The following is a 20,846-nucleotide window of genomic DNA, read 5'->3' as shown; positions in this document are numbered from 1 at the left end:
TTTGTCAAACCAGCGGCACCAATCTTCGGCTCTCCTCCCTACCTTAGAGTGCAACATGTGATTTCCTAGAGTTTGGTAGTGCGCAGCAATGAGCCGCGACTCCCTTGGTTGGCGGTTGCGACCGTGTTATCGGCCATCTTCAAAGTTCCACCAAAAAGATTGGTTCCCCTCCACCCCTCAAAGATCGAAAATCAAGGCCGCGCGACCCACGATTGACGATTGGGAACATGGAACAAAGGAACAGCACCAGGGATGACGGTCGCGGGCTAGTACAATCTCGGCATGGCACGGAATCGGTCAGCAAGGGTCCGGGTAGCCGAAGCACCGCACCCCACCCGAGCCGATTCATCCCCCACCTGCCTGAGTGTGTCGTTGCCCCGGCGACGACGTTCACCGGCGCCCGCCAAAACAAAACCCTGCAGATTTCTGAGGAACTGCTTCGGCGGCGCGGCATGGCAATCCCTCATGATGCCATTTGACGGCCAGTCATTGGTGATTGGGGGTGCCTAAGAATGCGCTAGAGTAAAGTAGACAGACAACCTTGCGGCGCGGACGTTCGATTCTTGCTGCTTCGTTCTAGCCCGTTCAGAAGTTGCTCGGCGTCGAAGAAGTGCGCGCCGCCCTTTCGATTGGACAGACAGCGAGGAACGGAGTAGTGGCTCGGCAGACTTACGCCGCACTTCTTTTTTTCCCTCCCTTCTTCAAGTCCTGTGTCTGGTTGGTTTCTTATTCCCTCACGCGCTACTGCGTACGTACACCGGCTTGGTTGCTTGCCCGCCACCCCTGTCATCCAGACCATTCGATTTGTTGACATCCCACATCCTGTCCGCGAAGCCGCAGGCCGCAGACACCACCGCCGCCCCAACCCCCAACCCCTCGATTTGCATCCCAGCAAGCGTCCCGTCATCCAGATTAATCCATCGACACACGCAAAACGTTCGCCCGGGGTCTCGCAGTGAGGATCCCCTTTCTCCATACTTGATTGCCCACCATAGCTTTGCTGGCCTCCTCTTTCCCGCATTGCTGCGTGCCCCGTGCTTTCTTCTCTTTCCCATCCTTTCTCTTCTTGTCCAACGCAGCATTTTTCGAGGCCCATTTTCGTAGCCCAGCTGGAGCCGATCCTCGACGAAGGGGGAAGCGAACGGGAGACAACCAGAGAAAGAAAAAAGAATGCTTGCTCGTTGAACGACGAAACGGCGTTCTAGATCTGTGATCTCACCCATTGGAGAGAAAGTGAAAGAGGGCATACGAAATACCTGTGGTTTGCAAATACGATCGACGACTGGCGCAAGGATCGGGGGAGGAAGATCATGAACGTGGCTGCCGCATAGCGGTCGGCGGATACGAACAACACAGAAACGGGACCACGATACGCGCCCGCGACAAAACGAACACACCTCACACGATGGTGCCATCGACAACGACGACGACAAATGGCCGACGGGCCCTCGATGCCCGGAGGACCACCCTCGCCGCGCTGCTGCTGTCCTCCGCCGTGACGGCGCAGCAGACCTTCCCCTACGTCCCGACGACAATCCTGCTCTCCCCCACGCAGCCCGGCGTACCAGCCAACGCCAGTAGTAACGGCCTCGCATACATCTTCCACCATGGCAGCAGCAGCAGTAGCGTCGAACTGCTATCGTTAAACGTCTCCTCGACAGTCGACGGAGCCGCCAGCCTGCAGGCGATATCGAGCAGCCTGCCCTTCCTCGACGGCGCGAGCAAGACGACGGCCTTCCTGCCTGCGATGGCCGACAACGGGACGATCGTGGTGCAGGCGGGGGACTGCGCGGCGGACGACGGCTACGACGTGTGGAGCTACACCGCCGGCTCGTGGTCCAAGACTGCCGCGTCGCTGCCGAGCTCCGCCGACTCGGATGCCGGCCCGTACGCCCTCGGCGCGGGCATCAGCTTTTCGGCGACGCTGGCGCCGACGATGTCGCAGCCGGTGCTGTACTCGTTCGGCGGCATGTGTCTGAGCCCGACGACGGACGAGTCAACGTGGCAGGAGAACGGGACGTACACGAAGGCGATGCTGCGGGTTGCGCCGTCGGACAGCAGCAGCTCGTCAGGGCCGTACGCGGCGAGCTTCATAACCGGCAAGGGCCCCGCGTTCCCGGAGGCCGGGTTCTCGTTTACGGCGCTGAGCCCGTCCATCTCGAACCGGTCTGGGGTCGTGACGCAGCAGAACCGGTATGTGCTGCTCGGCGGGCACACGCAACAGGCGTTCATCAACATGAGCTCGGCCGCGATCTGGAACCTGCCGGAGGAGTCGTGGAACTTTGCGACTGTCGGGGCTGTGAGGACGGGGAGCAGCGAGCTTGCCGTTAAGGGGGTGGTGAGGAGAAATGCGGAGGTGGAGAGCCGGTCTGGGCACACTGCTGTGCTGAACGAGGACGGCACTGCGCTTATTGTAATGGGCGGATGGGTTGGGAGCGTGTCGCAGGCTGCTTCGCCGCAGCTGGCGGTGTTGCAGATGGGGGATACGTATGGAGATTGGACGTGGGAGATTCCGACGCAGCAGCCCAGCGGCGGCATCTTCGGACACGGGGCGGCGATCTTGCCCGGGAACGTAATGATGGTGTACGGGGGATACGAGATCTCGAGCTCGGGGCCCAAGACGAAAAGGCAATCGAGTGGGACTGGGCTGCGGTTCCTTAACATGACGTCGATGTCGTGGACGACGAGCTACTCGAACCCGAACCACGGCACAACATCAGGCTCAAGCGGCGCGTCTGACGACAACATCAAGAAGATTGGTCTCGGAGTCGGCCTGGGCGTGGGGCTCGCCGCCGTTCTTGGTGCTTTCCTAGTCTACTTCTGCTACAAGAGGCATCTGAGGAAGAAGAAGCAGGCTCGAGACGAAGCGGTGCGCTCCCTCGCTCAGGATGCTTCCCACTTCTTGCACCCGGAAGACGACATGTTGGAGCGGCACGATCCGTCTGCTTTCCCCTGGACAAATCACGCCTGGTACACCGGAGGCCACGACCCCTACGACGACGGCGCCAGAACACTGGGGTACGAGTCCCTGAGAACCCCCAATCAGGGAAGCTACGGCACCTATCAGCAGCCATCCGGCCTCCTCATCCCTCGCAAACCCATCCCACGAGCAGCCAGGAGCGCGTACCAACCCGCCGCCACCCTGACGACGCCAGGCCACATCCACCCCATCTACGAAGCAGACGAAGACGACCCGGACAACGCCAAGGCCAGACAACGCAACCAGGAGCCCGTGACGCCCACGACACCGGCCTACGCGGACCCTTTCACCACACCCACGGGTTCCGGTTCCGTGCCGGTCCTCGTCCCAGGGAACCGCAACTCCATGACCCCCAGCCCCGAAGCGCTCATGCGGCGCGACCCGGAAGTACAAGACTGGCAGTCGGACGTGGACGCCGCCGAGGCGCTCCTCGCGCAGATGCCCGCGCGGCGCAACACCGGAAAGCGCTCCTCGCCCTCGCGGCGCGCGTCGATGCGGTCGCGAGCCAGCATGGCCGACGACGAGCGCACCGCCAGCAACGTCTCCGAGTCGGCGCGCAGCGCCATCAGCCTGCCGACGCGCAGCGCCTCCGCCAAGCGCAACAGCGCCGGCCCAAATAACCTGAACCTGACCATCATCACGGACGGCAGGGTGGGCACGTCGAGCTCGTCCAGCAGCAGCGGACACACGTACTCCACGGCCAAGACGACGTTCAACGCGCTGCAGGCGGAAGGGCCCTCGCTGCTGCACCGCGGGCAGAAGCCGCTGCACGAGTCGCCCGACGACGACGAGGAGGACTACATACACATCCCGAGCAGCCCGAGCAAGCACAAGCCGCGGCGGTCGCTGGGGTGGCTGGGCAGTCTGAGGCGGGTGTTTAGCGGGAACCCGAACGAGTCGTCGGACTCGAGCAAGGAGGATGATCTGCCGAGGCGGCTGTCGCTTGACCAGGTCAGCTCTGACTACGAGCCGCGTCTGGTGGGGTTGTCTGGCATCGGGGGCGCCGAGCTGCTGAGGAGGAAGCAGGGCAGGCATGATTGGGATGTTGATCAGAAGTCCTTGGACGAGTGGGACATCGAGAAGGCCATCGAGCAGAGGCTTGTTCAGGTCATGTTCACGGTGCCGAAGGAGAGATTACGTGTTGTCAATGCGGAGGTCGAGAAGGAGGAGGAGGCGGTGCTTGTTGACCCGGACAGAGACGAGCTGGACGAGCTGGACAGGCTGGTGCACGATCCAGAGAAGGCGGGTCTGGTGGTAGACTACAGAGACAAGGGCAAGGGCAAGGAGGTCGCGGAGGAGGACATCACAATGGCGTTTAGCAGACCAGAGTCACCCGGTGGCGTATCCTTGTCGCCGACGAGGGGCAGGAGGTTGGTGCATCTACCGCCGCCCAAAGAGGACGACAGCGGGGGCGGGTTGAGGGTCAGAGAAGAGTCTGAGCCGAGGCCTAGTCTGACGCTGAGGACGGCGGAGGTCGTCAGCGTCGCGAGGCCGAAGACGAGGGTGTTGGAGATGGTGGAGAATTTCGAGACGAAGAGCCGGGAGAGCAGTCCATCGCTCCACTAACGGGCTACGTCGTTTGCCGGGCCCTCTCGGTTCGGTTCCTTGTATCTTCCACCACATTTCTGCACTGGCGTCTGTGTTTCTTCCGCCTGGAGATGTGCTGTCTCCAACATTGCTCCTGTTCGGAGAACGAGACGAGACGATACGTGTACATGGGTCATCATGGGTCGACGGCGCGAGTTGGGGAATTCTGGGTTATTTGCAAATGGAAGGCGGCGGGTTTTGCTTGTATTTTAACGAGAAAGCGAAACATGCTCCGGAAATGGATGGGAGACGGCTTTTTGGATTTTGCTTTTGAAATAAGGGGCTTGGTTCTATTCACTCGCTTCTGTGTTTATACAATCGTTTTTACATTGGCGGGTGATACATCATCCTACGTCAATGGGTAGTTTGAGGGAGGAGATGGAGGCAGGTAGATGAACCCCGGGCTTGGATTGCTCCAGAGGTTGAAATTGAACATGGTTGGAATGTTGCATGTGTCGGTGCTTGCTTCGCTGTGAGCTGTAAATAGTAGGATGATTAGCTTTATCGAGGTCGCGGATCGTTTTGTTGTGCCAAAGGTTGTCAAAGCCTTTGCGCATGCGAGCCCTTGCCCCGGAGCAACTTTGCGCCTCAAACATGTGTCGTATCGAATGAGTTGAAGAGGTCTCTGAAAGCAGATGATGGGTCTTTTCGCACTGAAAGCCCCTTCCCGCAACACTTCGTGTCATGCGTAACACTGCACCTTTTTCTTTTCCAGCGCTCGCAAGCGGGTATCTCATAACTGCAATCCAACCATCATCTCCCCATCTCCCATACAGTCCAAGGCCCTCCCCACAACCTCACCCCTCCTTCACCCCCTCCTCGCCCTTCTCCTCCCCTTCCGCATCCCCCTTCTTCCACCGATACTCCCTCTCGATCCCCGCCCTCCTCTGCGCCGTATCGCACAACCTCACATCCCCGCACTCGCACACAGCCGGCTCCCTCACCCAGCGGTACGTGATACTCCACCGGTCCTCCCTCCTCCTCACCGTGCCATCCTTCAACGTATCCGTCTTCCTCTTCCGGATCCCATGCGTCCAATGCAGCCTCGAGTCCCCCGACATCTGCAACATGCTCCGCGGCGTCAAATCAACCTCCACCGTCTCCTTCTCCTCCCCCTCATTCTCAGCACCCTCGCCCTCACCCTCACCACTCTTCGCAGTCTTCGCCCTCACCCTCGAAAACTGCATCACAACCCCGCTCCCCAAACTCAGCGCATACAGCTGGTCATATGCGCTATGCGTGTCCACGTGCGGCGGGATCCCCGCGCCCGGCGGGTAGTGCTGCAGACACACCTGGTCCGGGTCGCGGCCCTCGCGCGTCGGGATCAGCGGCCGCAGCCACTCCGGGAACGCGCGGAACGGCACGGCCGGGTCCACGCCGAACGTCTTGTAGTCGAAAGTGTACCCGTAATGCAGCGACAGCCGGCCCGTGCCGCGGTCCGTCGGCCACTCGAGCTCGTGTCGGAAGATGTCGATCAGCCGCGCCTCGTGCTCCGCCGTGATGAAGTCGTCTTGCCAGAAGAGGCCGCGGGGTTCGGTCGGGAGTTCTTCCATTGGCGTGCGCGTCTGGGAGAACTCTTTCGTTACTCAAACCTGCGGCAAGGTAATGAATGGTTGGCGTGAGAGAAGACCGCAGGGTTGATTCGTTCCCGTCCCGTCGGCTGATTTTGATGGTGGGCGAAATCGTTCAAGCGGGGGTGGGGCTTTTGTGAGAAATTCACCAGATGACTGGTCGTGTTCTTTTTCCTTGTATTAAGGAGGTATTGAAACCTTAAGATTCTCCCAATTTGATCGCTGTAGTGTACGCAAGGAGATCATTAGCTCATGCCATTTTCAACGTTTCCGCAAAAAAATTGACAAGGGCCGTCGAGTGAGTCGATTGAAGTCGCACGAACCGCGAAAAGAGTGGGTCCAGTGTCGGGAATCGGGCGGAGGATCGGACGCCCACGCGGATGTGCACCGGTCTCACGGGGGTTGTCTTAGCCTTTCCCTTTGCTTATTGGCTGTGCGGTTCAAGGCGCTCTTTGATACCGACTGAGCGTAACACTTCAATACTATATTCTCATCCACAATGAGGTCAACAGTGGCACTGGGAAACGGAATTCAAGTTGATAAACTTCATGAAATTGTAGTGTCGTTCCCAATCAGCTAAATGATGTGGTATCTCGTAAAAGTAACGCCAACCCATGCATGCAAAAAGGTCAAACCCATCCGTCTCTATGATACAAGAGCCCCTCATCGCGATAAATCCCAAATATATATAGGAATGGGTCACGCCACGAGTTATAATTCACGACCCCGGCTTAGAAAGCCTGCCCGGGTCCAGCATTGTGGTTATATCCCTGGTTATATCCCTGCTGCCCGCTCCTCTGCACAGTCGGCATTTGATCTGTGTGCGGCAAGACAGGGCTTTCAGGCACAGGGCTACGCGCTCCCCACAGAGCCTCCCCAATTCGCTGTTGCGTCAGGTCCCGTGGACCAGTGGCAGTGGGACTTGGAGCCACGGCATTTGGTGGCATTCCGGGGCTCGGCGCTAAAGCTGTTCTTTCCCACTCGGCGTCGGCATCGCGTTGCGGGTGGTATGCCTCGCGTGGTGGATGACAGGCGGGCACCATGCCGGCCGCCTCGTAACTCTTATCTTGGTAAGGCGAGATGGGGGACATTGGTGATACAGGTCTCGCTGGGCGTTGCGGCGGCGACATCTCGGAAGCGTGAGGCTGAGCGTGTGCGATGAGGCTGTCGCTTTCGTTGTCGGCGCGGGCGGGACGTGGCGGCGGCCTCGAAGGCTGCAGGTAGGTGCTGCGGCGGAATTCGGTTGCGATGGGAAGATGGTCGGTACTCTTTGCCCCGGGGCGGGCGTAGGAGGTGTCGCCCTTGTCGAGATCATCCATATCCAGGCTGGCGGCCGTCTTGTAGCTAGGGTCCTCCTTGCGACGCTTGACACCGCAGAGGAGCCAGCGCATGCCACGACCGAAGGCCTTGACAAAGTCCCAAAGGTTGAGCGCATTTCCAATGGCACCAAAACCGAGCCAGCCTCCGGATGGAGGCCCATGCTCATTCTCGCGCGGGTGAGCGTTGGGGTCTCGGGAGTCGGGCGTAGGATAGAAGGTAGGTTTCGCGCCGGGAGCGTATGGTCTCCACGGGAAAGCCCAGAGATGCAGGAGGGCAAAGAGTGCCATCTCGAAGCATAGTAGTAAGGCGGGGATGCCGACCTTAATGTCGGGATAGGCGAGGACCTCGTTCGGGTGGACGAGATCGAGAGTAGATGTGGCGACGGAAATACAGGTGACCTGCCAGAAGGAGAAGAAGACGACTAGCTTGATTGCCAGGACCTTGAGGAAGGGCGAGTGCGGTGCAAGAGCTTCGCGCATCTGGACGTAGAACTGGATGACGCAGTACATGGCGATGGTCACGGCTACACAGTTGATTGAAATGACCTATGGCTGTCAGTGGAGACCCTCAATGTGCGCAAGCAGGGAGACATACCCAAATGTGAGCAAAGACCGGGTTGTTGGAGCTCTCGCAGTATCTGTGGAAGTATTGAGAGACAACCGCGGTGACGGTCATGGCAACACGGATAAAGACATAGTGATAGATACCGATCCAGTTGATGTTAAACCAAGTTAAACCGCTCTTGGGCGTGCGCCAGGGTCCTCTGTCACCACCACAGCACTTGGCGAACCAGTTCAGGGGCCAGACCCAGGGCTTGATGGGGTGCAGGTTGCGGAAGTATTCTTTTTGAGTGTGTAGATCCGGGGCCAGGTAGTGGCACATGAGGGAGAAGAAGGAAGCAATGGCGAAGGCTTCATAGCAGTCGCTCATGACCTGGAAGTAGACGGCATGCCAGTAGTAGTATAGTTGGAGGAAGGATGAGGCGGCGTAGACGGGGACCATGAACAGGATACGGATGATCTGGCGCTGCTCTCGTGGTTTCGTGTAGTTGTTCGCGTGCATGAACACTAGGTAGAGAGACAGGCTGATGGCGATGATGGTACAGGAGCCGGCGATGACGAGGGCGAGGTCGTGGAAGGTCAACGGGCCGGCGATGAGGATCTCGGAGCCGGGGAGGACTGGAGCACGGGAGAGACATTTGTTAGCTTCATTCGGGCGGCCGGAGCAGGAGGGAGGATTTGCGGGTTAGCTGGATGACGTACTCCTCATGTCCTCGAGGGTGGAATTACACGTCAAATTCATATTGACGGTTCAGCGCCCACGAAGGGGTGGCCGTTGGGTGCTGCAGAAGGTTGGGCCAGGTGCGAGACAGCGGGAAAGAGGTGTCGCGGGATCGAGGAAGTCGAGGTTCGGTGTGGACGGTGACGTTGCGTGGGTTGGGTTTGTGAGTGCCAAGACTCGTCGGCTGCAGGTACCAGAGCGGATGCCCAGGTCTTGGCGGAGCTTGTCGCTCGTGGCTGCTCGGTGGTGGTGCGGAGGAGGGTGTTCCTTCTCGCGAGCACGGCCGGACGAGACGACGTAGAAAAGGATCAAAAAGAAAAGAGTAAGGGTCCAGTGAGGTTATCTCCTCCTCTTTTGATTGCCTGACGCACTGCAATGCAACGCCCTCCCTCTCTTTTGCCCAGGATTCCGGCTCTCGAGTCGCGAGTCGCGAGTCGCAGTTCGGTTGGAGCGTGGTGTGTGGTCGTGTGTCGTGTGAGGTCGCCAGGTCCCCCCAACAATGTCCCAGGTCGATCCTCCTCTTGCAAGATTCCACAAAAAATTACCGGCCGTCGCGCGTGCGCAATTACAATCGTCGTTCGAGTATCCTATCTTTTTCCGTGCTGCAGCTGCTGTCCTCGTCGCATCTGTTCTGTGTTCGTTCCCGATGCCGCAACAAGAGACCAAAATAAGATAGTACTGGAAGAAAGGGGGACGGTCGAAGGCGGTTCCCCCTGAGGTCGAAGAATGAAACAGAAGACGCACCCGAGAACAGAGGCTGTCGTAAAGCTGACAGCCAAGAGAATGGTTTGGGAAGAGGAGGGAAAGAAAAAAAAAAAAACAAGAGAAAGGATGCGAAAGCGGAGGGGAATGGAGACTTGAGAGAGAGGCGAGACACGAATGAGCAACGGTATGAGCCACCGGGATTGGATGTGCGGTAAGGTAGGCAATGGTAGGTAAGGTGGGAAGCCAGGAGCAGGATCCGGGGTCAGCAAATGGCAGTCCAGTCCAGTCCAGTGTGAGATGATGGCTCTTGGTAGCCTGTCCCATGCCAATCCCATCTCATCCATCCATCCATTCCGCCCAGCTCCTCCTGCTTTCCTGCTCCTCCTCCCCTCCACTGCTGGGCCGGTGCTGCTCCGTCTGTTGCGCTGCGTCTCGCTGCAGCCCCCCGTTTGTCGAGTGGCTGTGCCAAGGGTCGCTAAGGCGGCGCGCTAAGATTACAGGGCCGCTGACGAAGGCACCGTCCATTCAGCAGCGACCTCCCTTCCGCCTCCGGGCCAGCACAGCACCCTCCTTCAGGGGTTCTCCTTCCATGTGAATGGCCAGACGCCATTCGCCTTTTGCATCATGCTGCATCTCGCGCACCTATTTCTTCCAAACCGTCCCAACTTCTCACCCATCGCATTAACGACGAAGTGGCCTAGCATCTGGTATGACGCACTTTAGTGCTGACCTCGCTCACCTCACAGACACCATCGCGAACCGCGCAGGTCACGGACAGACAGAGGGAGTGCCAGAGAGAGGCTCTGCCAGCCATCGATCGCACCAAGCAGCACCGCGCATCACATCGTCCGTCGCATAGGTACTTACGGGAACGCGTACACTTACGGGGCATCTTATTTGATTTCCAAATAAGGCCCTGGGAATTCGGAACCAGGGAGGGGGGCAGCGGGCAAGGGGAGGGGCCCACGGGAAAGGAAACATGGCTCCCTCCCTCACCTTCCCGAGCGGCGGTCGCGGCCAGCATCCGGGTTTAATGAAGACATCCATTGAGAAGACGCACACACGCACGGAGAACGAATAACAAAACAGTTCCAAACGGAAACCAAGTCATACCAAGTATCCGTACCAAGAAAAATTCCCCGGACGAATCTCAGACTTCGCCTTATGCAGGGACTTGTCTTCTCATTCCTCCTCCCGCCGACCACGACCACCACCGCCGAAGCCGGGACCTCCTGAAGTCCCCGTCGTTGCACGACACCTCGCAAACTCGGACGAAGGAGGGTGATCAAACGCGAGAAAACTTTTGATGAGACGAACACTGCGGACGTTTGACATGTTGGCAGGCGAGCCACGCCCGACAACAGCAACGACAACAACGACGACGACGTCACGTCCTTTTCAATTCAGAAGCCAGCCGCGGCAAACATACACGTCCCATCGCGACTTGGGGGACGGGTTACTTAGACCGCAGACTAAAAAAACTCAATGCATCCGAAGTATTATGCCAAGCATCGCCCGCCCAAGTCCCGGCACCACAACACCCGCCCACTTTCCGCCGCGCTGAGCTTAAAAAAACATTAGCTGAAGCTATTCCCAGCCCTCAGCCACAGTGGACGACCCAAAGGCAGCCACCATGCGGCGTATTCGTACTGCGCACACGCAGCCCCGGATCAAGGCAGTGAGCGACAATCCCAACCCGCCGCCGTACATCAATACGAGAGAGTGTGGATCCCGACATGCGGGACTACGAGTCAAACCAACATCGCCATCTCCCCCAAACGTGCATCATTCTTTCACAAGAGACATCATCCCTTGGAATACTTTTCAGCAGCCCCCAAAACATCTTTAATTCCCAACATCCACCGTACAACCATCGTCTGAAATTACACTCAGGACCCTACCAAATATCTGTCCCCAAGCATCAAGTCTCCCATAGCCCCAACTCTGTTTCGAAACATGCGACTTTCCTCTGACCCTCGCTCCCGTGTCTCTCTCTCCCTTCCTGTGTTCCGCGTCAAATATTATTCTTATCTCGGCCGTTATCAATCGGCACTCGAAGCATCGCCCGCCGTTGGATGGTTTTTTTTCCACGGGACACATACCCAGATCAACGGCAGTAGGGAGTAGGGCAGAGGACTTTGACTTTGACCTCAACGTAAAGAACCAAACACAAGGTGCGGTGCCGAACCCCCTTGGTGGTAGCACGCCGACAACAGACGGAGGTTCCGTTAGCTCGCGGCATCCCCCTTTCCCCCACGGAACGACGAAGCCACTTACAAACGCCTCCAAATTTCCCAGCCGCAAAAATCTGCAAAACTACTGGATTTAAACTCGTTTCCGCGTCGCGTCATCGAGACAGAGTCGGTCCTTAGCCCCAAGCCTCGTCGCGATCTCCAACCTCTTGCCTCGTGAAAACCCCTGAACGCGCTTCGACGATGCGGCTGACAGCGATCGCCCGAGGGCGGCAACATCTTCCCATCCTCTTCGCAAGTGAGATCACCAGAAGATTGCAAGCGCAATGTGAGAACACTAAGACCGCAACGGTCACCAATTGCAATCGCCCAAAAGACCCCTAAAATCCCATCCCACACGCAACCCGTATTCCAATCCCCAGTCCACCAACACAATCAGATCACACAGCTCATCCTTTCCCTTCCCGTCCGTTTCAACGTTTCAACACACCCATCATAAAAGGCCAAGCTTTTTTTTTTTTTTCCCAGCTGCGCAAAATGTGCCACAATCCATGTCCATAAAACACCCAACTCAAATAAAAAATTAAGAAAAATGGCATCAGCTTCTGACACTCACTCACTCACTCACACTCGCACGCGCACGCAAACTTTTGCAAATAGCGATCGGCAGGAACTCGCTATCCGCACCCGACCCCGACCCTCCATGGAATTCAAAATCAGTGCACACCTACGCGAAGGATGGAACTGCGGTGGGTCAAATACAGAGTAAGCCATGTCGTCAGATCATATCATTCACAGCCAGCAAGGCCTTTCACGACGGCGGCAAGGGGATCATCCCGTCCGCCGTATCGAATACGCACACCGGCGTCCGTGAGCCCGCCCGGGACCGCACCGGCGTAAGGGGGGCCGCGGCGCAAAGTCTCCCCCATTCATCCATCCATCCCTTCCTGGGGCAAACGGGCTTGACACCCCCCCAAACGGCTCCGGCCCGAGCCAGGAAGGAATCGAGGCCATGATTCCGAGACAACGGCGGCGATTAGAACAGATCTGAACATCACATCTGTTGCACACCAGATAGGGGACTGCATCCCTTGAAACATCGTTTACGTGTCTATTGTGTTATTAAGATTCTCGCGATTAGAAGTGAATATATCTTTTCTCCGTGCGCTTGCCGGTGCTCATGACGATCATGGAGAGGACGCTGTTTGCACGCTGCCCTTGCCCGAGACCCTCGTGGCTACACGACCTGTGGCCCACGGCAGCTCAGCTCGACAACTGTCGTGCGACCCTCCCCGCATTGCCAATGGCCTACTACGTGTCTTCTGAGCACCGTCACCCATGAACTGTGTCCTGTGAACGCGTAACGGTGTCAATTGTTACCGTCTGTAACCAATCTCTCCCACCCAGCCGCTCGTGGCTGACTGGCGTCCAGTCCACGTTTCGCCCCTGTATGTACAGATGCCGTCCATCATTATACCAATGGACCCATGGCCAAATCTCATACCGATGGCAAGTCTCATCTTCTGCGACCACTGAGTGCAGATTATAGTACTATTCTTCGTCTCCTTGCTTTCATCTTGCACTCCCGTCATGTTGCCGAAAACCGCAAATCCAAGGGGGTGAAAACGAATCTAAATTATGCCACCCATCAGTCGGTGGCCCTCGTGCTGCCCATGTGATGATGTGCGTTCGTGTCCGTGACTCAGTGGTCTGATGCCCATACCGTGTTGCTGCAGGTGTCGTTGACTTTCGTCCGAGGGCCCTCCCGTGCCCGGTGTTGCAGCGAGGGCACCTCATCCAATGCCCTTCCCTATTCTGTTCTGTGAAATGAAAACGAAACGCCGCCCTGGTATCTCAAAAGCGCAATGCAAAGACCGAAAATTTGTAATGGGGCCGAAATCGTGTGCTTCGTTAATGATGATGTGTTGTCATCCGGATCCGCCCGATGTCCCCATCCCCTCATTCAGGATCGGGGTTGGTCGCCCGCAAGACTGGTTTGTGAACCTTGCGGGAATAATCTTGGTCGTCGCGCAATGTGTTGATGCTCTCGGCGCTCTTGTTGTTCAGGTACAGGCCCCTTCCGAGGGGCTCCATGCGAGGATCGTGTGCCATGAGGCGACTGCGGCGGTGGTCGCTGGTCGAGTCGGCATCCCATCGTCCACCATCAACTGTCACAACCATTTCGGGATTACGCGGTGAGCCCGTCATACCGGCTGAGCTGCCACGGTGGCTGGGCTCGTCGTACTTTTCGTTCTCCTGGTGTTGCTTGCGTCGTCGGAAGAACAGGAAGAGACCTAGTCCTGCGAATGCTACCACTGCCGCAATAACTCCCACTACCACTCCAACGACGGCACCGGTGCTCAGTCCATTCGATGACGATGCCGAGCTCGAGGGGGACAGCTCTGAGGCCCCTGTCGCGCCATCGGTTCCCGTAGCCGTAGGAGTGACAGTAACAGTCCTAACGGTTCCATCGGCGGTGACGGTCTGGACGGACGTCTGCGGTTTTCTCGATGTCGTCGTTGTCTAGCACACAAGTCAGCATCAACTCTCGAGAAACGCACGTTGCCATCTACGGAATTGACAATCGATTTACGGCGTGTTGATGGGGGTTGCTGAGGCGTACTGAAGTGGTTGACGGGGTCGTCGACGTTGTTGGGTCGGAGGTTGTCGTTTTCTGAGGTGTCTCAGTCTCAGTTACTGTGACTTGAACGGTTGTTGGGACAGGGGCCGGAGGGGCCTGGTTCCAGACGATTAAGCCAGGGCATCACATGGGTTGGTGAGGTGACGAAATTCATCGGCCAAGAAAATCACACAAGAAATCATGCATACGCTTCACGAAACATCAGGAATGGGGGGGGGACTAACTTGTGTTGTTGACGCCGCAGCAGCAGAGGTAGTGGCGGCATCGCCGCCTGCGGTGCTAGTAGGGGTCTTTGACAACTGAATGTACCCGTACCAGTTCGGTCGTGAACCGCACTTCTCGGTGTCGTAGCCGGGACAAATGTCGTTGCATTTGTCTTCGACATCGGCTTCGGAGGACGCGGCCGGGGCGACGTCGGAGCACCAGCAAGACTGGTACTGAACAATGGCGAAGGCGAAGTTCTTGCCTCTGCAAAAGTCGGAACAGAGACCGTTAGTCTGCCATATACTGAGATCTGTGGCCCCATGTTAGTATTGGGTTTTCAAATGTAATTCATACGAAGGCTCGTATCGGCTGGCAGGGAGTACGACGTCGATGTCGATCCATTGAACCGCCGCTTTGCCTTCAGGGAACTCGTAGACGTACTTGCGCCCATTGATGCCGTGTTTGAGCTTGAGCAGAGCGTCTGCTTCAGCTGTCTTGGTTCCAACATCCTGGAGTCGAGCATTCTAGGGTCGGGCGTGGCGTTGGCCAGCGCGGCACATGACAGAATGACGAGGGCAAAGATGGCCCAGCATCTCGTGAATCGATCGGTGAATGCCATTTTTCTGTTTTGCGATGGGCAAGTCTGAAAAGAAAGTAGCAGTCAGCGTCGGTGTTGGAAACTGAGGGGAAAGAATATTTTAGGTTCCGGCATAGGCTCGGAACCCATGACTGGGGGAGATCTAGGACTCACAATTCCCGGAGTCAAGGCCTCACAAAGCTGACATCTGACGTCTGGATCGGTCGGTGGGCAGCGGGAGGAAAGGTTAAAATCCCACTTCCAAGGTGTGATCCGTTGCTTGTCCTACACGACCACACAGGGCAGTCGGGAAACCGCACGGGGGTCGACGCTGTGGCGAAGACGGCAACGAAGACGTCTCGACTGGTCGAACTGGCGAGGATGTCGAAGGGAAGATGATCTTCTTTACGAGCAAGCGAGAAGAGCCTCCAGTGCGTACCTGCTCGAGCGAGGATGTGGCCGGTTGAGCGGAGGGTTCTGGGAAAAGGGCAGGAAGGGAAGTCGACCGGGCCGTGGCGTTTGTACAAGATTTGTTGGTGCCAAGTGTGGACGGAGGGCAGAAATGATGAAAGTGGGCGAAATCAAGGTGAAGGCGCGGAATGATACTAGCAGAAGCAAGCCAAGCACCGACCAAGCGACTGGATGATTGCCCCTAGAGACAGCTAGCGCGTGGATTGGGAATAAGAATTGGGGACCTTTGAGACAAGGCAAGACCGCCGGGTGCGCAAGCAGACGAAGCGTGGTCGAGGTATATTATGGCGCTCCTTCTTGGGTGAAAGTGCCGGGTGTGCGTGTCGTCGAGGGAGTAACCTGGTGCCTGGGGGTGGAGGAAGGACACACAAGGTCGGACAGGGCAGGCAGGATGATGCCGTCGTGGGATACCAGGCGTCCTTGGGATCAGGTGCCGGTTCGGTTGGGTGGTGAGGAGGAGGAGGAGGAGGAGGCGAGGAGTGAGGTGAGGTGAAGAAAGGTTAGAGGTGTCGATGGTCAGGCAGTCCTGGGAAGAAAAGAAGCAGGAGCCAAGAGGAGGGAAGCGAAAGAGGCAGGCAAGGAAGGCAAGCGAGCGAAGTGGCTGGTGCCGAGCAGCAGCAGCAGCAGCAACGCAATTGAGATCCGGTATCCGTGGAGTAACCTGGAAGGTATCTACCTAGCTACCGCGGATAGTATAGTATCTGCAGACTGCAGCCACAGGAAAGGTAGCAGAAGAGCGGCGCCGGCAGCGGCTGTAGGCAATGTAGATTGTGGAAGCAGCAGCAGAGTGAGACCCCGAGCAAGCAAGCAAGCAGGCAAGGACAGGGAAGCGAGAGACGAATGCTGGGTGCTGCAGCGAAGCGATTGTGTGGTGGTGTTGGGTATTTCCCTCCTTCCTCTCTCTGTGTTCTCTGTGTTTTTTCCCTCTACGGTGACCGGGGGGTGCTGGACAGACTAGCCAAGGTGGAAAGGTAAAAATTTAGAGGTGCTCGGGGGGCAGGAATGGAAGAAAAAAAACCGAAGAAACGAATGGAGCTTGACTGAAATGCGGAAGAAGGCAGGGGAGAAGGGAACGAGAGGCGAGAGGAAGACAACGTTCCCAGAATCGACAGAGCAGAGCAGAGCAGCAGAGGTGGAGCGGCGGAGGGAAGTTACAGGTAAAAAGGCAGAAGCCGGGTCGCAGCTGCACCTCACCTCACCTCAGTCGACGATTCGATTCCAGGTTAGCAGCTAAGCAAGGCAGGCAAGCAGAAGCAGGGCAGACAGACGGATGATGTGGATGGAAATGACGGCTGGTGCGAAAGTCGACGCTAGCAGCATGGGAAAGGAATCGACCAAACACCTCACTGATTCACCGCGACTGGAGATTGGGACGTGGACTGGGAAGCAAGCGCAAAACGGCAAGGACGTGGAAGCAGTGGATGGACGCCCGGGAGAATAATGGGGCAGTCACAGTCACCACTGGCGCTGCCATTGGGTGGTTGGAGCTTGCAGAAAAGAGTGGGTTTGACGTGACCGGGGTGCTTCCAAGACTGTCCAGGACCAGGACCAGGACCAGGGTCACGAACAAGCCAAGACCCAAGACCAGGACCAGGACTGAGAGAGGAACACGACCCGACCACCATTGGCTTTTTCTTTCCTGAGTCCTCAAGGCTAACGGGTAGCCAATTGCTCGAGGGATTGGCGTCTGCCTTCGGGTTCGGGCAATTCTATGGGTCTCATGTCTTCAGAATCCAGTCCAACACTGAGGCATCTCGGTGGCATTGTGCTACCTATGGTGCTGTGTTGTGTTGTGTTATGCAGCCACGATGACTATGCACTCTCAATCGTCAACAGCCGACAGAAGACTGGCGGTGGCGGCCACGATAACCACTCCAGCAGGACCTCTCTCTCAAGACATGGCACAGCAGGCGTCAAGAAGAAACACCATTGAACCAAGCCAAGCCAGTCCTACCACAGCGTTTGATGCTGCTGTCGCTGTTCACCGTTGCATCCACCACCCAATCGGGTTCCACGTCCATTGAGCAGGAGCCCTGCTATCGGGAGCTTCTGGTCCTCGCCCTCGTCTCCTGCCTCTTTGCGGTGGATTTTTTCTGCCCGCCTCTCTGAAATCTTTTTTTTTTTTCTCTTCATAAAACAGCACATAAGACTCGGCATACCTTATCTGGCCTTATCCATATCACCTTCTCCAAATCCCCATGCCCGGGCAACCTGGACTCCCTTTCTTCATCTCACTGCCCTACGGCCCATGGGCAGGGAATTGAGCAATACGCGGCGACGCCAGATAGATGGGCGGCCAACGACGACACGACATCCCGGGCGCAGCCACTCAAGAGTCCGCCCGCGCGGCCGGCGCATCCATCCCGAGCTGCCCTGAAGCGGTTTAGCACTTGTCAGGCGTGCAGGGTCTCGATGAACATCGAAATCAAACGCAGAGTGCGGACGGTCCGAGAAGACAGGTCCGAGTGCGCTGGCGCTGGCTGTCGCCGAAATGGCGAGCCATGAGTGGATAGACAGACGCCGTCTCTTCCCTCACCTCTGTCGATTGAGCCGCCTTTATTACCTACCTTACCTCACTCCCTATTCCCGCTATTGTCCGCTTCCCCCTTTCCCTTACAGCACACACACACACACGCGCACACTTCATGACACCATGCCGTCCATCGGCCACCATGATCTGACGAGAGAGCACAGAGAGCACAGCACTGTCATTGTTCAGGGCTGTCACTGCGCGAGACCGGCGGCGGCGGGAGAAGACCACCATTGACACAGCACCCCCCTGCTGCAGCATTCTGCCTCTTTACCCCCCTGTTCCCCTGACACCCTGTCGAATGTCGTCACTCCCCCATCGCCAAGCGGACATGCACAGACCATGCCACCATGACAGCTGAGCGAGCCTGATAGGCGGATCTGAGAAAGTCGAGGTCGGGTACGGATACGTGTATCTGTGTACCTGGCCGATGTTTATTCAGCAGGCATGATGCCCGCATCCCTTGCCGTAGCCCGGCTGCGAACCTTAGCTGCGCGGCGGTAACAAGCGAGACCATCCCCGAGACTGAGGTCTCCAAATCCTTCGTCCGCTGCTCCAAATCTTCCCCAATGGAACCGCTGAAAAAAAGTGAAGCGCTGAAAAACACGACAGAGTTCGACCCCACAGCGGTGATCTCGCTGCACAGGCAACCAGGGGGGCCACCCCCTCCCAATTTTGGAAGAATTCCGCCGCAGCCTCTCAGCGTGCAGTCCAGCACATCCAGTTGCCAGCGCTACGCTACACTACACTACACTACACTAGAGGCGTTGCAACGAACGACACGACGCCTACCACCTCACCCAACCTTGACTTCGCACTCCGTACCTTACTATTCCATCGTCACATCATCCAGAATGCGGCAATCCTACAACTCCAACAGATGCCACTGCAACGACAGACACACATCGAAAATTCCAAAGCTGCGAGGCGGCAATCACGTTGTTGGCTGGCTGGATCTTCACCTCTGAAATCTGCCCCTTTCATCTCTTTGCTTATTTTAATTCTGCCCACTCTGCTGATTGTGTCCAAGACGTGTCTGAGTCGTGATGCATCCACCACTCACCCCCCAACCCAACTTCTTTATTGCCTTCGTTTTGCTTGTTCCTGCTGTGTGCAGGGCGTCCACGTTTTGTTTGGTATCTCGCCTACTCTCAAACACACAACAGTGACCTATTGCAATTGCCCGTTTTCTGTCCCGACTCCCCGCCGCCCGGGTTGTCGTGTTGTTCAGCTTATGAAGGGCATCCATTGGCATGGGTGGTGGTGCTCCTTCGCTTTATTGGAATAATTGCGGTTTATGAAGGTCCCCTGCGTCCTTCCCGCTGCTAGTCCAGTCAAACGCAGTTCCTTGGCCCCATCCGGACTTTGCCTTATGACAGAGCTGTACGAGGGGATCCCTCGAGGGCGTCTTCCTCCCATTGTTCGCGGCGTCAATACGAGCCATGGCCGGGACCGCCGGTCGTCTCGGTCAGCGAAAGCAGACAAATCGCACGAGGACCCTACTATCTGATACTTTTACTGCTTGTTGCCCTTCCCACCTCTCTCTTTGGCCGTCGGGTCGACCTGACGCCGGGTCTCACCAAAAACAGGCTGCCGGCAACGGGGCACATTCACGATCATTCCTATCGTTGCCCCGGGCGGGAATCATCACTAAAACACCGCTTCTCCTCTGGCACGTCGAGTCATTTCCGTTCCATCAAACTCCATTTCTACCGGTTCTCTCGGCTTCACTCAATGAATCACCGACCCGCCCCGGCCGTCTCGAGCCCGTCAAAGGCGAGGCCCCGGACCTGAATCCTCCCTCTGCAGTCTCATCCCTCTTTCCGGTCAAGCAACTGTTTCTCGTTCCTTTCCCACGTCCCACTCACACTCACTCACATCAACAACATCGACTGCGCTGCTGCAGTCCCCCCTACCTAACCCATTCGCGCTCGCCGATAGCAGCCTAGCATCGCTGCCAATTTGTCATCTTGGTTGCGACCGACCATCGAAACTTGGCTTAAGATGCGCGCGCCGCCTCCCCGTGTCCTAGCAGGCCCCCCGCCCGGCCCAAGTTTGAGGCGCCGCATCAGGTTACACCCTCAACGTCCTCCCTCACTTCAATATCTCCCGCCAAACCTACAAGGGTCCCTTTCCGCTGCCGAAAAAAACCACCCCCAATCGCCCCCTTTGCCCTTTGCCCGTTGGAACCATTGATTTTTAGGCGTCCTCGGCCAGGGGGTAGAGGTCGACGGCGCCGGCGCCAAACACGCGGCAGACCATACCGCACTCGGCCCTGGTCTTTGGGGCTCTAAGCTCTTAGTCCGGTCTGTGTGCCTGCGTGCCGCTGCCATCGAGTCCATCGTCGTCTCTTCTTTTGCTCCCGTCATCCTTGCGCTGCCGTGCTCACTTAAACGAACCCAAAAAGCCCGCAGCCATAAAGACCAGACGAAATGCTCGCCCGCTCGGACGCGGCAGCGTGTACATATCTCGATGACGGTCTTGCCCCCTTTCTTTGGCGTGGGCGGGAGGCGTGCTCGTGGCAATGGTTGCATTCGTCCAACACCGGAGCCGCGGGGGTGCAGCCTAATCTTGATTTGCATTCCAGTGTGTTGGCTATTTCCAAAGCAGACAATCTGCCGAGGCACACTCACACAGACAAATCCTCTTAAGCCGCGGACGCTTTACTGGCTCCAGCAGTTCTCCGGAGAAATAATCACTCGCTTCACCTGGTCAATGACGGTAGAGCGAAAAGGTCTCTGCCGTGCCGCGATGTTCCCCGTTGCCTGACCCCGGGCTTCCGAAAAC

The 20,846-nt window shown here is 57.3% G+C and overlaps 5 protein-coding genes across 5 annotated transcripts; 2 read left to right on the top strand and 3 right to left on the bottom strand.

Moving 5' to 3' along the window:
- Nucleotides 1–1,405: 1,405 nt before the first annotated feature.
- CGCA056_v008291 (uncharacterized protein) lies at nucleotides 1,406–4,546 on the top strand (the record flags this gene model as incomplete). Its single annotated transcript, XM_037323538.1, has 1 exon — nucleotides 1,406–4,546. The coding sequence occupies one exon, from the start codon at nucleotides 1,406–1,408 to the stop codon at nucleotides 4,544–4,546; it is 3,141 nt and encodes a 1,046-aa protein (XP_037178114.1).
- An 818-nt stretch (nucleotides 4,547–5,364) lies between these two features.
- Nucleotides 5,365–6,120, bottom strand: CGCA056_v008290 (Alkylated DNA repair protein ALKBH8-like protein; the record flags this gene model as incomplete). Its single annotated transcript, XM_037323537.1, has 1 exon — nucleotides 5,365–6,120. The coding sequence occupies one exon, from the start codon at nucleotides 6,118–6,120 to the stop codon at nucleotides 5,365–5,367; it is 756 nt and encodes a 251-aa protein (XP_037178113.1).
- Nucleotides 6,121–6,869: 749 nt separating this feature from the next.
- On the bottom strand, nucleotides 6,870–8,760 carry CGCA056_v008289 (Transmembrane protein 184-like protein; the record flags this gene model as incomplete). The annotated part of the gene is made up of 3 exons (XM_037323536.1): nucleotides 6,870–8,003; nucleotides 8,053–8,636; nucleotides 8,721–8,760. The coding sequence occupies 3 exons, from the start codon at nucleotides 8,758–8,760 to the stop codon at nucleotides 6,870–6,872; spliced, it is 1,758 nt and encodes a 585-aa protein (XP_037177447.1).
- Nucleotides 8,761–11,879: 3,119 nt separating this feature from the next.
- CGCA056_v008288 (uncharacterized protein) lies at nucleotides 11,880–12,405 on the top strand (the record flags this gene model as incomplete). The annotated part of the gene is made up of 2 exons (XM_037323535.1): nucleotides 11,880–11,964; nucleotides 12,251–12,405. 2 exons carry the CDS (start codon nucleotides 11,880–11,882, stop codon nucleotides 12,403–12,405), a joined length of 240 nt encoding a protein of 79 aa, XP_037177448.1.
- A 1,190-nt stretch (nucleotides 12,406–13,595) lies between these two features.
- On the bottom strand, nucleotides 13,596–15,100 carry WSC4 (Cell wall integrity and stress response component 4; the record flags this gene model as incomplete). The annotated part of the gene is made up of 3 exons (XM_037323534.1): nucleotides 13,596–14,159; nucleotides 14,502–14,791; nucleotides 14,923–15,100. 3 exons carry the CDS (start codon nucleotides 15,098–15,100, stop codon nucleotides 13,596–13,598), a joined length of 1,032 nt encoding a protein of 343 aa, XP_037177445.1.
- Nucleotides 15,101–20,846: the final 5,746 nt, after the last annotated feature.

Source organism: Colletotrichum aenigma, assembly GCF_013390185.1.
Source record: "Colletotrichum aenigma strain Cg56 chromosome Unknown KSG_Cg56_contig05, whole genome shotgun sequence".
Lineage (NCBI taxonomy): Eukaryota > Fungi > Ascomycota > Sordariomycetes > Glomerellales > Glomerellaceae > Colletotrichum > Colletotrichum aenigma.
This window is presented reverse-complemented; position numbering and strand designations above follow the sequence as displayed.